Below are 14,835 nucleotides of genomic sequence, written 5' to 3'. Positions count from 1 at the left end.
TAATCCAGTCAATCAACCGAAACAACATTAGCTCAATAATTAAAGGATACAGAGTTTTCTTTTCCATCTTAGAATTACTGCACAAAAATTGTAGAAAAACCAGAGAAACTTCAATTTTTAATTTTCTTTTTCCATTCCCAAAACCTAAAATTCCCTGTTTACTCCCTTACCATTCTGCCTAACTTCTTCCATATCCATCATGGAGAAAAAGATCAAAGGTACATCTCAGAAGACAGGCGCCCCATTATCTGTACTCATCTGGCAGGCGGTATCCAGTCATAACTATTTTGTCAGCAAACATCTTACCAGTCTTGGGCATGACATGCCAATGCAACGTCAAGTTAAATTCTTTGCCCCGAAGATTGCTTCCCTTTAGAAGGAAAAAGAGAATGGAAAAATAAATATTGTCATAAAAATTTTAAAGAAGGGATTAGGCACATGATTCTTATGTGCAAACATAATATTCAGCTCCACGATTTAGGTGTAAAGAAGTACCCACCTGATCTGAAAAACGATACTTGTTTGTTGTGTGGATCCAGATTTTTGCATGCTCTTTTGACGGTATGATACCATCCCAAAGTGAAACCTGTTTTTAGTGAAGTCAAAATCAGGTGAAACAGAAGACATATTTCCTCAGAAACAAAAACCTGAATATGAAGGACAACCATTTATAATGTTTACACGCCTTCTAATCTTCAAACATTTAAGTGACCAAATTCTAGTTTGCTTATGGTGGAATCCATCTTGCAGTTGACAACATAATGTTTTTTTTTTTTTTGACAGATAACAAGAAAAGTTTTATTGAAAAAGAAAAGGCTGAATACAAAATAAAGGCAGGTGTTAAGATAACACCCCCCAGACCCATCAACTACATCAGCTAGCCGCCTACATCAAAGAAGAAACAAGGAAAGAAAACATGAGAATGCACTAGCGCAGCAAACACTACTCCAGCCAAGCAGATACTATGCGCGAATTAATCTTCCGACTCATCAAACTCATCTGGACCTCCTTCCTCATCCCAAATTTCTCCCCTAACGCTTCAGGAACCTTTCTCATGCTTTCAAGCTTCCACTTTTTCTCCAAAGCTTCAGAAGCTCTTCTAGCAAAGTCTTCTCCTAAGAAGAACAAGCCCAGAGACTTGCCAATTTCCACCTCTCTGTCAACTAGAATCTTCAAGTCCACTCCTCTTTTCTCTATTGCCTCATCCCCCGCTAACACATTAACAGGAGCCTCTTTCAAATTAGATTCAGTCCAAGTTGTTTTTCCTGAACAATCAGGCTCTTTCGACTCCATTCTTTGGGAATCCACCAGAGGGGAGATCTTTCTAGCCCCTTCAGAAGAGAGAGATCACTCCAAACATGGGTTCTCAAGACTCAGGGAACTAAGTTTAACCCCTTTTCTTTTGTAAATCCTTTTATACTTATTAGTCGGCCTAGTTCCCACCAAACCATCTTTCAACCTTGAGAAAACCTTCGTAACATGAACCACATTGAGCTTGTTTTAAACTCTAGTCTTCTTTGGGATCTCCGAAACCTCACCACTTCCAGCCAAACTCTTCTCCTTGCCCCTGCGGCCCAAATCCAATCCTAGCCTTCCAACAACCACTTTGGAAACCACATAATTGGCTTTGTTCCTAATCACCTTATCTTGGAGATACAAATCAACCCCCTTCTCGCCCTCAAAATCTGATAAGCCACTTCCTACCTCAATATTGGCTCCTTCCTCCCCTACCTCAGTTTTGTTGTTCGACCCTTCTTCCGCCTCCACCCCACACTCACTTCTCGCCCTCAAAATCTGAAAAGCCACTTCCTACCTCAATATTGGCTCCTTCCTCCCCTACCTCAGTTTTGTTGTTCGACCCTTCTTCCGCCTTCTCCACCCCACACTCACTCACTTCCTTCATTACTGACTCCCTCTCCAAGACTTCCTCCTAGAGACAAGAAACAAAACCCCCATTCTCCTGACTCAGCTCCAAGCAAGAAGATGAAGAATGCGGATCTTGCTTACCTTTAGCATCATCAAGAGACAGGAAAACCTCGCCCTGCGAATCTTTAAGTGCCTCACCCAAACTCGAAAAAACCTCGCCAGTCCCTGAGTCACACCCAATAAATCAGGCATTAGAAGCATCATCCTCCGACGAAATGGTTACCAAGACCTTCTGATGGATATTGAAAGCCGTGCCAAGCCTTGCTCTAGTTCTTCACTGAATTCTCCCCTTTCGAATTCCTAACATACCTTTACCCAAGACATGGGACCCACCCTCTTAAAGTTACTCACAATTCTCCTAAACTTGTGGAACCCACTCTTAACCTGACCAAATTCAGACATGAGGATAGTTGATGCAGTTGACATCATAATGTTACTTGATAGTTGATGCAGTACAAAAACAAAGGAAAGAATCCATAGAGAAAGAAATTGGTTATATCTCTATTTCTTATCACGTGACAATTTCATAATTTCTGGGTGTTTCTATTTTTGGTCAATTTGAATCTTTTGATAGTTATTTTCTAGTCTGATGGTGTTTTAGGAATAGGGTTAGTCATTATACATTAAAGGGTCAGATTAGTTTAATAAGTATTTTTTCTGAGAAAGATAACTGATTTCATTAAAAGAAAGGGAGAGATGTACATGAGAACATATACAAGGCCCCGTCAACAGGGAAAAAAAAGGCCCATTAATTACTTGGTAATGTATTTGCAGTTTTGCACTACACAAACAGTCCCTTCCCAACCCAAGTTTTTCTAGGTTATCTGCCAATTGATTTAACTCTCTGGGAATCCATCTGAAACTACGCTGCTAGCAGGAAGAAATCTCATGAATTTCAAACCAAAGGTGAGAGAGCTTCCAAGGACCAAGGGTATGTCCAAATGCCCAATTTATGACATTCCTTGAGTCCCCTTCTACTGAAATGGATCTAAACTGCTGCAAGTCTGCAACTTGGCAACCTTGAGGCCTTCAACGCAATGTTTTAAAAGTGCAAGGCGCAAAAAATGCACAGGGATCAATTTACACCTGAGGCGCAAGGTGCAAGGCGAGGCACGCACCTTTCTGAAGCAAGGCGCAGAGATACAAAAAAAATGCTAAAAAATAAAAAAAAATGTCAGAAAATTCAAACAAATGCCAAAAAATTCAAAAAATATTAATAAAAAATATAAACTTAAATTTTAAAAAACCTATTATCTAAAATTAAAATACATAAACATAAGATGTAAAGCATATTCAAATGAGAACTTAAAAATAAAATCAAACATATAAAACATTTTCAAGCATGTAAAACCTCTATTCTCTTTTTTCATTCAATTGCATTACTTCAAGTAGCTAATGTAATGTAAAACATATTACATCCTGATTCTACGAGCCGCCTTTGTGCCACACCCCTCAAGGCAAGCCCAAACAAGTCCACGTTAGGTCTTAAATTATTAGTTTTCACACAAAAAATAATGATTTTATAATTTTAATTGCTTTTTGAGAAGGCATTTTATTAGGATGAATGAATGAACAACATTACCAAATTGGGGGTTCTCGGAGCTTCGATGAGCGAGCAAACCTGAGCGGAGTAGAACCCCCAATTTGGTAATGTTGTTCATTCATTCATCCTAATAAAATGTCTTCTTAAAAAGCAATCAAAGCTATAAAATCATTATTTTTTGTGTGAAAATTAAGGGCCCGTTTGGAAAGTCTTTTTGAGAAGATCTTCTCGTAGCTCTGACGGTCAATAGACGCATTGAGCTTTTGACATAAGATTTGGGCAGCCTGAAGACCGTTTGGCAAACGTGCGTCTTTTCATGCGTCATTTCAGGTCTTTCCGCACAAGATTAAAACGTGAAAGACACGAGAAACTTCATTTGAAGCTTCCCGAAATCAGCCCAAAATGGGCTTTGCACGTCTTTTCGGTCTTCTCGGCTTACAAACGGGAATAGACCGATTTTCGGTCTTCCCAGCTTGTAAACAGCTGAAAGACCGCACAAAAAGACGCACCAAACGGCGCCTAAGAATTTAAGACCTAACGTGGACTTGTTTGGGCTTGCCTCGAGGGGCGTGGCATGGGGGTCCGGAGGCGGAGCCCCCAACCCAGCCGCTACGTTCAAAAAAAGCTAAAAAACGTCAAATTTTCAAAAGGCGCACACCTGGGCTGAGGCGAAAGGCACATCAGGCGCACGCCTAGGCACACCAGGTGTGCGCCTTTTGAAAGGGCTGCACCTAGGACCTAGGCGAGGCGCATACCCTGAAATGCGCCTCGCTTATGCGCCTAGGCGCGCCTTTTAAATCACTGCTTCAACAAGGACTCAAATCTCTGATTCCACAACATCATTTGCCTCAGAGGGGCCACTAAATACTTAAATGAAGTCTCCATTAGATCTGCACAAAAGACCTCCAATTCCAGCTTCAGATGAACTCTCAATGGTCTTCCTGAAACTTCCATCAAAGTTTAGGATATACTCACTCTCTTATCTTGGGGTGATTGTAATAGGAGGTTGAGAATGAAATGGGGAAGTCAACATTAATTCTGACCAATTTCTTTGCAAGACACCCAGGTTGAAATCAGCAAAGACTTTACTATTCACCATCCAGATATTAAGATTAGCTTGGGCACAAAATCGTAGAGTCTCCAAGGAAGAATATTTCTCTTCAAAAATTCTCCTGTTTCTTTCTTCCCAAATATTCCACATGACAGCATGAATAGCAGCTTTCCTAAAGCATCTTCCTCTCTTGCCAAATTTGATCTTCAGCCCTTGCCAACAGTAAATGAACTCCCCCTACAGAATTTGGGGGAGTCCAGCTAAGCTCCCCCCCCCTGCAGAAGTAAGTATTGCCACAAATTTCTAGCCACTTTACAATTAATAAGGAGATGGCCTATTGATTCACCTTCACTAAAGCACATGATGTAAACATTAGGGGAGATGTACAACCTGGCTTGAAGCTTTTTTTAGATTAGTTTAAAAAATTATTAGAGAGTTAGTAAATTTTCAAAAAGTTGAAGATGCAAACACGTAATTTTTCTTTCAACCTAGTTATTTTCTAGCTTGTCAGTGCCTTAAGGAATGTGGTAAGTCACTTAAAAGTGTCAAATTAGTTTAAAGAGTCTTGTTAAAGAGTCTCAGACTGGCAAGCGTGAGAAAATGGGTTCGAAGACAAGACTGAGAGCAGCCACTTTGAATAAAAAATGCCAAAGGGATAGGACCATGTCCGGTCTACCCCTCCCGAAACCACACATAGCTGGGAGCCTGGGACTTAACATTTGGTAAAGGCCTTTTAGTCGTGTTACAGAGACGGTAAAATTTTGAATAGTTGAAGATGCAATCATGTTTTTTTTTTTTTTGATCAGCAACACAGAAATGATTCATTAGATTAAAAGGACATGTACAACAAGAAGTTGTGGGTAGACGAAAAGTCCACAGAAAGCCCACTAATTACAACACAATCCAAGCATAACCCAACAAACAAATCCACTGGTTACAACAGTCCCCCAAAAAAAGCCAAAGGAATCCCACTAAGGCACTAACTATAGCATAACCCAGAACATAGATTGTCTTTGAACTCCTTGCTTAGCTAGACCATTAATGAAAGGGTGTCAATCTTTGACTGGATTTTGGTCTTCCTACTTTTAGTCAATCATTGAAGTTCCTATTTAAGTTGTTTTAGTCCTTACTTAAGTTTCTATATGAGTTACCTATGCATTTGCCTTAGTTTTGAAGCAGTTGGAGTTGTTTTCAGTTTTTTGTCTAAGGGTATGCTCGTTTCCTCTTAACTCTTATCTCTTAAGAGGAATCTTATAACTTTAAGAGGAAAAAGGGTGTTCGTTTACTCTTATCTCTTATCTCTTATCTCTTAAAGTAGAATCTTACAATTTTTTGTTTTCTAATGATACCCCCAAAAGGCAAACAAAAATTCTCATGTATGGGGTTAAAATGGACATTTGACAATGTTCAGAATTCAGAACAACATTCTCTGCATTTGGAGTTCAGAGGAAAGAAAAAGTTCACCAATACCAATATACCTCTTAATGTAATTATTGCACTTTCAGAGCAAACGAACAGGCCCTAAATTGGAGTCTGAAAACAGAAACCCAAGCCCCTATGATACAAACACGCGCACGCACGCACACACTAACATAATATGTATGTAGTATGTACATAAATTTGCATTGGGAAAAAAACTAGCCCTATACAAAACAAAAAATTAAGAACCATAAATTTCAACCAGAATAAGAGTTAAACTTCTAGTTTGTGCTGATCTATAGGAACAGAGGTTTCTGCAGAGGTTACCTGATTCAGAGAATTCAGTGGGGTTTCATACTCAGCTGCTATAAATACAAAAACCTGCAGTATTTGATAAAAATAATATATCAAATTTCTTAACTAAATCTTAAACTCAGTCATGCAAAACACAGTACAGCATCTCTGCAAGTAGAACAGAATAAAAAAAATGTTCTATAAAGCACATGTTAAATGAAATAAATTATCCCTTGAAAGATCTAAAGCCTTGTGGTCAAACAAAGAAACTACCAGTAAGAGGTCAATGACAAGTAGAAAGTAGAAACTTTACAAAGAACCCCAAAAGATCAAGCATCACTCTTCAGAATGTTGAGTATAAAAGCAATAATATGTATATAACTCAAATATGTGGATTTGCAACAAAGCAATTATCATGGTTAAGATAAAAGGGGTAGAAAAAAAATTGGTGGTGAATCTTCCACATTTCACTTTTTTGTAAATCATTGAAGGGTTTCATATAAAGTTGCTGGACATTCTATATTCCTTTAGAGGATCCACTTTTTCAGTTCATCTGAAGAAGTTGGAGAAGGAATACCAAATTAAGCTCATCCATAGTTAGTGAGTGATTCTCATTTATGAGAAAATTCTTCTGAAGCGGAAACAAAGAAAATTAAGCCCTTAATATGTATCCTTTTTATCAGCAACTAAACAATAGCATACAAGTTGTATTTATGCCAAGCAACCCTACAATGTTTGGTCAGCCTCCACCACTCCTTTTTTTTTTATAAGTAAAAACATTTCATTAATAATTCATAAATTCAGTACAGTCATTAAATCATTTCCCCAATTCAGATTACATCATATTACAATTGCCCAAAATAGAATAGGCCTGTCAACTCCTTGTTTTGCCAATATGTCCACCATCCCATTGGCAGTTCTCCTTACCCAGTTCAGATTACATCATATTACAATTGCCCAAAATAGAATAGGCCTGTCAACTCCTTGTTTTGCCAATATGTCCGCCATCCCATTGGCAGTTCTCCTTACCCAGCTCAAAGTAGCGTTGGACCTCTTTGCAAGGGTATCAATTTCCCTAAATGTTTGTCTGTATTTCCAAGGGGCTAAATTGATTTTCTTTGTCCAAGCAATGACTAATTGTGAGTCTCCTTCAATTTCCTGTTTCCTAATTTCAAGTTGTACAGCAAGCCTCATTCTGTGTAGCAGAGACCTTTTTTTTTGATAAATTGCAGAGCCCATATTTCAGCATGAACTGAATCTCTAAAGCCAACTGGACTTGAATACAAGGCCACTACCTCTCCTTGGTTGTTTCTGAAAACACCCCCTATGCCTGCTCTTCCTGGATTGCTCAACGAACTGCCATCAAAGTTCAATTTCATCTTATTCCCAGCTGGAGGTCTCCATTCCATCCATACTTTTTCTACAAGTCTATCTGATTGCAATACTACAGTCCAAGCCCTTAATATGTCTTTGATTGGAACTCACGGAAGATTCTTTGATTGCAATACTACTGTCCTAACTGTTATGACTTCAATCGGTTCCTTCTTAGACTTGCTCCTCTCACTGAAGATTCTTTGATTTCTTTATTCCCAAATGTTCCACACCACCACTGCTCTTACTATCCTCCACATAATCCTTCCTCTCTTTCTCTGTTGCCTCAAGAAGCTGGGGTTGAACAACTCTACCACATCCTGTGGGGGAACCCATCTGCAACCAAAGAGAAAGCAAATGTATTCCCAAATACAAGATACAAAGGAACAGAAGAATAACAAATGAGGAAGAGTCTCACCACTTTCCTTGCAAAGGAAACACATGAAAGGAGATAAGCACTTATTTGGCCTTCTTTTCTGTAGCAAGTCATAGGTATTGATCTTTCTGAGAAACACTTCCCAACATAGAGCTTGTACTTTAGGAGGGATGGGTTTGCACCAGACTTCTATTACCAGGAAGTTCACTACCCTAGGCTCAGATAAAACAAGAATGTTAAAAAAATGAAGCACAAGTGAAAATGCCATCAGGCAAGGGAGCCCAAACTCTACTATCTGAAATATTTTGGTCCACAAAGACATTTTCTAGTTTTGTGAGTAGGAGAATAAGAGACTTGTATTCACCATCCCTTAGGCCTCTTCTAAAACTGAAATCCCAATTCAACCCATTTTTTGAAGGCAGTCCAAATTTAGAAACAGGTTCAGCCTTGTAATTGGATAAGGAGTAAAGTGTGGGAAATTGCAAGAGGGGCTGGTCCCAATCCATAGGTCCTCCCAAAACAAGATTCTCTCCCTACAGACCACATCAAACTGGGTGAAATTGAGAAACGCTGGTAGTACCTCTATTGTTGCTTTCCATGGGGAGTTTGATCATACCATTTCTTCTACACATTTGTCTTCACTCTATAATGGAGAATAATTAGGATTCATTAAAAAAAAATCAATAATCCACTCATAGGAGAACCATTTCCCACATCAGGCACTAATATATTTTTAGCGTCTAATTAGATTGGGCAATCATTCAAATTAAGAACAGAAGCTCATTGCTTTTTGTTTCTCTATAATTAGAGCCATAGGGCTCTATCCATTTATTCACTTGACCCAACTTTGTTTGAATTTTGTGTATGAACTGCAAGTGCCAGCTTTGCATCCCAGCCATTTTCTGCAACACCATGAATGCTTTCAATGACCCTATACCACAACCTATCTCCTACAGGGTATCTCCAAAGCCACTTTCCTAGGAGGGTTGTATTTCTTTTGATTATGTTTCCAATCTCAAGACCTCCCAACTCTTTTTGTTTGTACACTTGCTCCCATTTTATCAAGTGGTCTTTTTTCCCTTCACTTGGTCCCCACAGGAAATCCTCATGAACTTTTCTAGTTGCCTTGCTATCTTAGGTGGTATTCTAAAGGCGGACAAGTAATATGCAGGTAGATTGGCTAAAGTGAATTTGATCAAAGTGACTCTTCCTCCTAGGGATATATAACTTCTTTTCCACAAAGCTAACTCCTTTGCAAATCTTTCTACCACCGATTCCCAAAAGCTTTTTGCTTTCGAATTACTCTCCAAGGGCATACCAAGATACACTAGAGGCTAATTTCTAACCTCACAACCTACCACTCATGCCACTAATTGAATTTCTTGTTCTTCCATGTTAATTCTTGCCACACAACTCTTGCCCCAATTCACTTTCAACATTGAGGTCATTTGGAACCCATCTACTAAAGCTTTCAAGTTTCTTACACGAGATTCATCACAATCCTCGCAGAAAATGATTATGTCATCTACAAATTGTAGATGCATAACAACCTATCTGATTTTCTAGATCAGCCTTGAATATTAGTTTACTAAGAACTTCAACAACAAATGTGAACAGGAAAGGGGAAATGGGATCTTCCTATCTTAAACCTCTTTTTGCTAGAAAGAAATCCCTAGCTACTCCATTTATCAAAATTGAGAAATGTACTGAGCTAATGCACCCTTTGATCCATTTTCACCATCTTCCTCTCAAGCCAAACTTTTCCAAAAAGTCAAGAAGAAAAGACTAATCCACCATATTATAGGTTTTTCCCAAATCTAACTTGCTAATTAGACCTCTCTCCTCCAACTTCCTTTTTTTCAGCCACAAACTCATTTGCCACTAGGATTTGGTCTATAATTTGTCTCCCTTTCAAAAAAGGCTCCTTTATTTTGAGATATCATCGAGGGAAAAAACAATTTCCAACCCCCTTGTCAAGACTTTAGCAATAATCTTATGCAGGCTTCCTATGAGACTAATGAGTCTGTAGTCTTTTGGAGTTTTAGCCTCTTTCTTTTTCGGCACTAGAGCTAGGAAGGTAGCATTTGCTCCTGGTGAGATTTTCCTTTCCAATGGAATTCAAAAAAAAAAAAACAACTCAATCATATCATCTTTTATTATCTCCTAACAATCTTGATAGAAGGCTACTGAAAAACCATCAGGTCTCAAAGCTTTAGATCTTTCCATTGAGAAAACTGCTTCATGAATCTCTTTCATGGTGAAATTCCTTTCTATGAAAGTTGTTTGTGTCTCAGGCACTCTGTCCTAATCCAAATCCTCCAAATCCCCCAAATCAAGGTGTCTATTTCCTAAGGTGACAAAGATTGATTTAAAATGATTCACAAAAATCTTAACCATTTCCTCCTCCCTATCTATCACCCGGTCTTCAACCTCCCGTTTGTCAAAGAGTGAAAGGATTTTGTATTGCCATCTCCTTTCAACAGCCATTTTTACATCTCAATTTGGTCTCCAAGAGATTTCTTCCTTTCTTAAGATCCCTTCTAATTCCACCTTTACGCTCCATCTTTCCATTCTTTCATCCACACTAAACTCCCTTCTGGTTTCTTTCTAATCTAGCTCCTCTATCCTTTTAGCTATTCTCTCTTTTGATTATTATAGTCTCCCAAATTCTTCTTTATTTCCATTCCTTGATCCTTTCTTTCAATCTCTTTAATTTCATAACAAATTCCACCCCCTTTTTCTCACATTGATTCCATCGTCCTCCCATCGAGCCTTTATTTGTTCAATGAATTTTGGAAATTCCAACCACATATTTTCAATCTGAAAGGTGTGGCCCCTAGGGGAATTTCCTGATTAAGGCATAAGGGACAATGGTTATAGGTTACCCTAGGTAGAGCTTTTAGAATTAAATTTCCCAAAAACTCATCCCAATCTACTGAAAAAAAAAAGAATCTGACTAATTTGGAGAATATTTGGTCTTCCTGAAAGTTTTCAGTTATAGGTTTCCTTCTCCCTAATAAAGCTCTCCTTGCCAACAGAACAGAAAATATAAGAAAAGAAAACCTCAAAAAGAAAAAGACAGACCAGTCAGGTGATTTAACTTCAACATGGCTGTCTACATTAAATGAACTCAATTGCAAGTGTCAAAATCTGACACAAACAGGACACAGGAGGTGCTGTAATCACAGATGCCAAAAGATGGGACTCAATTACTTTCCAGATAATACCTCAATTTTCTTATTTTATTTATTATATATCATGTATAAACACATAGGCCATTACATGGTGCAATGGTAAAATCTCAGGCTGACAAGTGTATGATTGCAGATTCAAGTCTGAAAACAGTCACCTTGTGCAAAAATGTCAAAGATTGCATCTGCATCCAGTCCACTCTCCCAAGCCTTGGATAGCTAAGACCAATATTGGTTAATGGCCTCATTGTCTTTTCTTTATTACCTTTTAAAGGGTTGGTCTGATGAATTTGAGCAACTACTTGATGCAAAAAAAAAAAAAAATGCCAAAGGTTAGATCTGTATCCAGGCTACCCCTCCCAACCCCATAAAACCAAGGCCATCATTGGGAACCCTTTTATGTATAAATACATGTATTGTTCCATACAATACAAACAAAACAAAACAATCCAATAATTGATTGACAAGGGGGCAAGTTGAATGTGAAAACATAGATCAATACAAGCAAGAGCAACACAAAGCAATTAAGGCACTGTGTCATTAGCTATATCAATCGCTAAAGAACCCAAAAGTCCTTGTCGAGCAATAAATATCAATAAGGATCTTGATGGCTGTTCTAGCAAGTCCCGCAGAAATCTTAAAGGGAAGGGCATTAAAGTGCAAAATTATGATATATAAACAAAGACACCAAGTGAAACAGGTCCCTTCTGCCCAATCAGTATATTCTGATTTTTGAATAGCTAGTCCCCTTATGATTGATCAAAAAAAAAAAAAAAAAGCTAGTCCCCTTACAGGAAATTCCACTCAGCCATAATTATCAAAAACTGAGGTTTCTTTTTCATCCATATCTCCATTTCCTTCCAATCCAATCATAGCTAGGCAAAAAACATGGAAATTCATGAAGTACCTCAGATAATTATTTTCAGTATTTTTTCACTTATTTATGTAGACTAGACCTTTAAATATTTGTAAAATAGCATGCCAAGAAATGCATCACTTAAAAAAGAGATATTCTTTATAAATCATATCTCTAACTAACAGATCATACAGAAAATAAAATAAAAGAAATCTACTTCAATAGTGTGAAATAGATTAATAAACATCACAAACATAGGCAAAATAATCCCTTTTGTTTTGATTTGTAACCTGCTTTGTGTTCCATGTAAACATTGATTGCAAGTTGGCAGACATGTTCAATGTCAAGCTGACCTGCATAAGACAAATTAAAGAATGTAATATTGAATTGAATCCACACACACACACACAAAAGAATTGATCAGTGAGGAGGGCAATCCATTGGTGTAACAGTTTACAATTCATCATATCTAAAAGAAAGGCTCCTCAGCTTTTCTTTTCTTTTCTTTTTCTTTGGGGACAGGGGATGGGAGCAGCTCTGCCCCCCAGTGCAATACATTCCTCCCTATGCCACCCCTGGTAAGATTTAAGATGAACTTTTCTTTGAAGAAAAAAAAAACAAAAACAAGAGAGGGCAGACTGGTTACACCTGTTAATTTTCTATCACCATTACCAAGGAAAATAGGAACAGTTTTTAATCTTATTTGAGTTTTTAAGCAGACTCTGAATTGCTTGGCACCCACCAGTCCAGTGTTTATACGTTTGGATCCTTTTATTGTACCGAACAAGATGAATAAATAAAATACTCGTCTTTTTCTACTACAATGATATTTAATATGCTTCTCCCGTAGTGAGATATCATTAGTTCTTATTTAATATTGCCAAAACACTAGATCTTGATCGAGGTTGAGGTGAGACTTCTCAGTTGTCTCTTAATTCTTATATTCTCTCTCGGAACAGTCTTCTATATCTTAATTTCCTTCTTTTTGTTTACTTGTGTCACATACCAAGCCCTTAAATATGTCAGTCAAACATCAATTAGCAGGACTTAATTCAAAAAATAATGAAAAAAAAACATATAATCACCTAGAACTCTCATGAACCAAATTATCAAATTAATAACGACGTCATGGTGATTCCTTTGTTTCACCCCTAAGTGTGAGTTCCCAGTAAAAAAACGATATATAGATATCATCTTTAATTAAACAATACGATAAAATGAAACCAATCAAAGAAGAAGAGGAGGAGGTGGTGGAGGAGGAAAAATTACCTCGTCGTTTCCGTTTGGATGCTTCTGAAACCAATTTATGTTAAGTACCTATAGAGATAAACAAAATTGGACATGATCATGGCAATAAATTGTCTAGGGTTTTGAACCCAAAACAGATCGAGGAAGAGACAAACAGCAAGAAAGAGAAAATGGGTAGATAGGGATCTGATTTAAGACAGAGAAAGAGAGTTTTGCCTGAACTTCAGCAGTGGGAGAGGGGACATTGAGATTGTCGGAGAAAGAGGCCATTGCGCACATTACCGCCAGTATCGTAACGGCGAAAGTTAGTAAAGCGTTGGCACGGTACACGAACGAATGCATTCTCTCTGCCTCTTGCTCTCCCTCTCAGAGCTTCTCTCTGTTTCTCGCCTCTGCAGTCTTCTCCCTTCTTGCTCGGTCGCTTGATGCGACTTCGGTCGAAACTGAGGACTTGTCAGGTCCACTGAGGAAAGATCCATCCATACATTTTTCTCGTTTTACTCCTTTCTGTTTTTTGGGTAAATTACAGAGAGCTACCCTATTCTTTTGAAGTTGTTCCTCTTAGCCCTCGAAACTTTGTTTTGCGATAAAACCCCCTGAACTTTTATATTTCATTACTTTGCCCCACCATTAACATTGATTCATAAAATATTCAATTAAATTTTCTGAATAAAAACCCTAAAATTACCCTTATGGCCTTATGTTATTTATTTCTCTCAACTTTCTCCCGGCGAATTTCATAGCAAGAACCACTTAAAAATGATTTGTGCTTGCTTTTGTATGGTTATTTATAGTTTCATTATTTTGATATTTGTGGCAAGTTCATCCATAAAAATCTTGAATGGGTAATTTAGGTGTTGTTTGGTTATGTTGGAGTCACATCATTGATTATTTTAGTGTTTGGTTGGCACGTCAATAATAAAATTATTATTAAAATTGGGCTAAAAAGAGAAATCAATAAATTTCATGATTCCTTTTTTTCATGTTGATTCTGATTAATTTTTGAATGATATGTTATTTGACATGGATATGGGTAAGGTTCAAAATATTGATATGTTTGATACGTATGAACGTATCAAGTGAATCGATACAGCTTTTGGTACTTTTTTTTTTTTTGCAATTGATTCAGGGGAGCTGGTTTAGGCCTCCTTCACACCCTGAACTGGTTAGACCCCTGATACATCCATTGTAGAGGCGTATCAGAGGGGTCTCAGAACGATATGTATCGGCCAATACATATCGATACTTTGAACCTTGATATGGGATATAATTTAGATAAATACAAAGTTGATTTTAATTGTTTTTTGACATAATTCTTATAAACACAAAAAAAAAATCAATGATAATAATCACTACTAAACAAATTTATAATTATTTTTGTGAGGAATTAAAATACATGGTACGCCTCGGATGCCACCAGCTACAATTCGTTCCTAAGTCGTTGAAGACCAGTTTAGTGGGAGTACATCCTATTGGGCTGAACTTGGATTAGTAAAAACACATCTTGCCGAGTTGAGCTCACATAAGAAGAAGAAGCACACGAAACCGAGATTGATCCAC

General features: G+C 37.7%; 1 protein-coding gene across 1 annotated transcript; it reads right to left on the bottom strand.

Annotated features, from left to right (window-relative positions):
• Positions 1-13,752, bottom strand: LOC104612542 (signal peptidase complex subunit 3B). Its single transcript, XM_010279984.2, has 6 exons — positions 13,492-13,752; positions 13,297-13,344; positions 12,318-12,380; positions 6,267-6,320; positions 500-586; positions 1-370 (listed from the first exon to the last, which is right to left on the bottom strand). The coding sequence occupies exons 1-6, from the start codon at positions 13,615-13,617 to the stop codon at positions 245-247; spliced, it is 504 nt and encodes a 167-aa protein (XP_010278286.1). The 5' UTR covers positions 13,618-13,752; the 3' UTR covers positions 1-244.
• Between the last annotated feature and the right edge of the window lie 1,083 nt (positions 13,753-14,835).

The sequence above is a fragment of the Nelumbo nucifera genome, chromosome 4, assembly GCF_055504915.1.
Source record: "Nelumbo nucifera cultivar China Antique chromosome 4, China Antique-T2T, whole genome shotgun sequence".
Lineage (NCBI taxonomy): Eukaryota > Viridiplantae > Streptophyta > Magnoliopsida > Proteales > Nelumbonaceae > Nelumbo > Nelumbo nucifera.
The sequence above is the reverse complement of the archived record's forward strand: the minus strand, read 5'-3'. Positions and strand labels throughout refer to the sequence as shown.

Excerpts from the sequence above, each read along its gene's own strand:
- LOC104612542 (XM_010279984.2), bottom strand. The coding sequence starts at position 13,617 with ATGCATTCGTTCGTGTACCGTGCCAACGCTTTACTAACTTTCGCCGTT. Across the intron at positions 13,345-13,491 it reads CTCCCACTGCTGAAGTTCAG|GTACTTAACATAAATTGGTT; the intron begins GCAAAACTCTCT and ends TTATCTCTATAG. Across the intron at positions 587-6,266 it reads CACTGAATTCTCTGAATCAG|GTTTCACTTTGGGATGGTAT; the intron begins GTAACCTCTGCA and ends CACTAAAAACAG.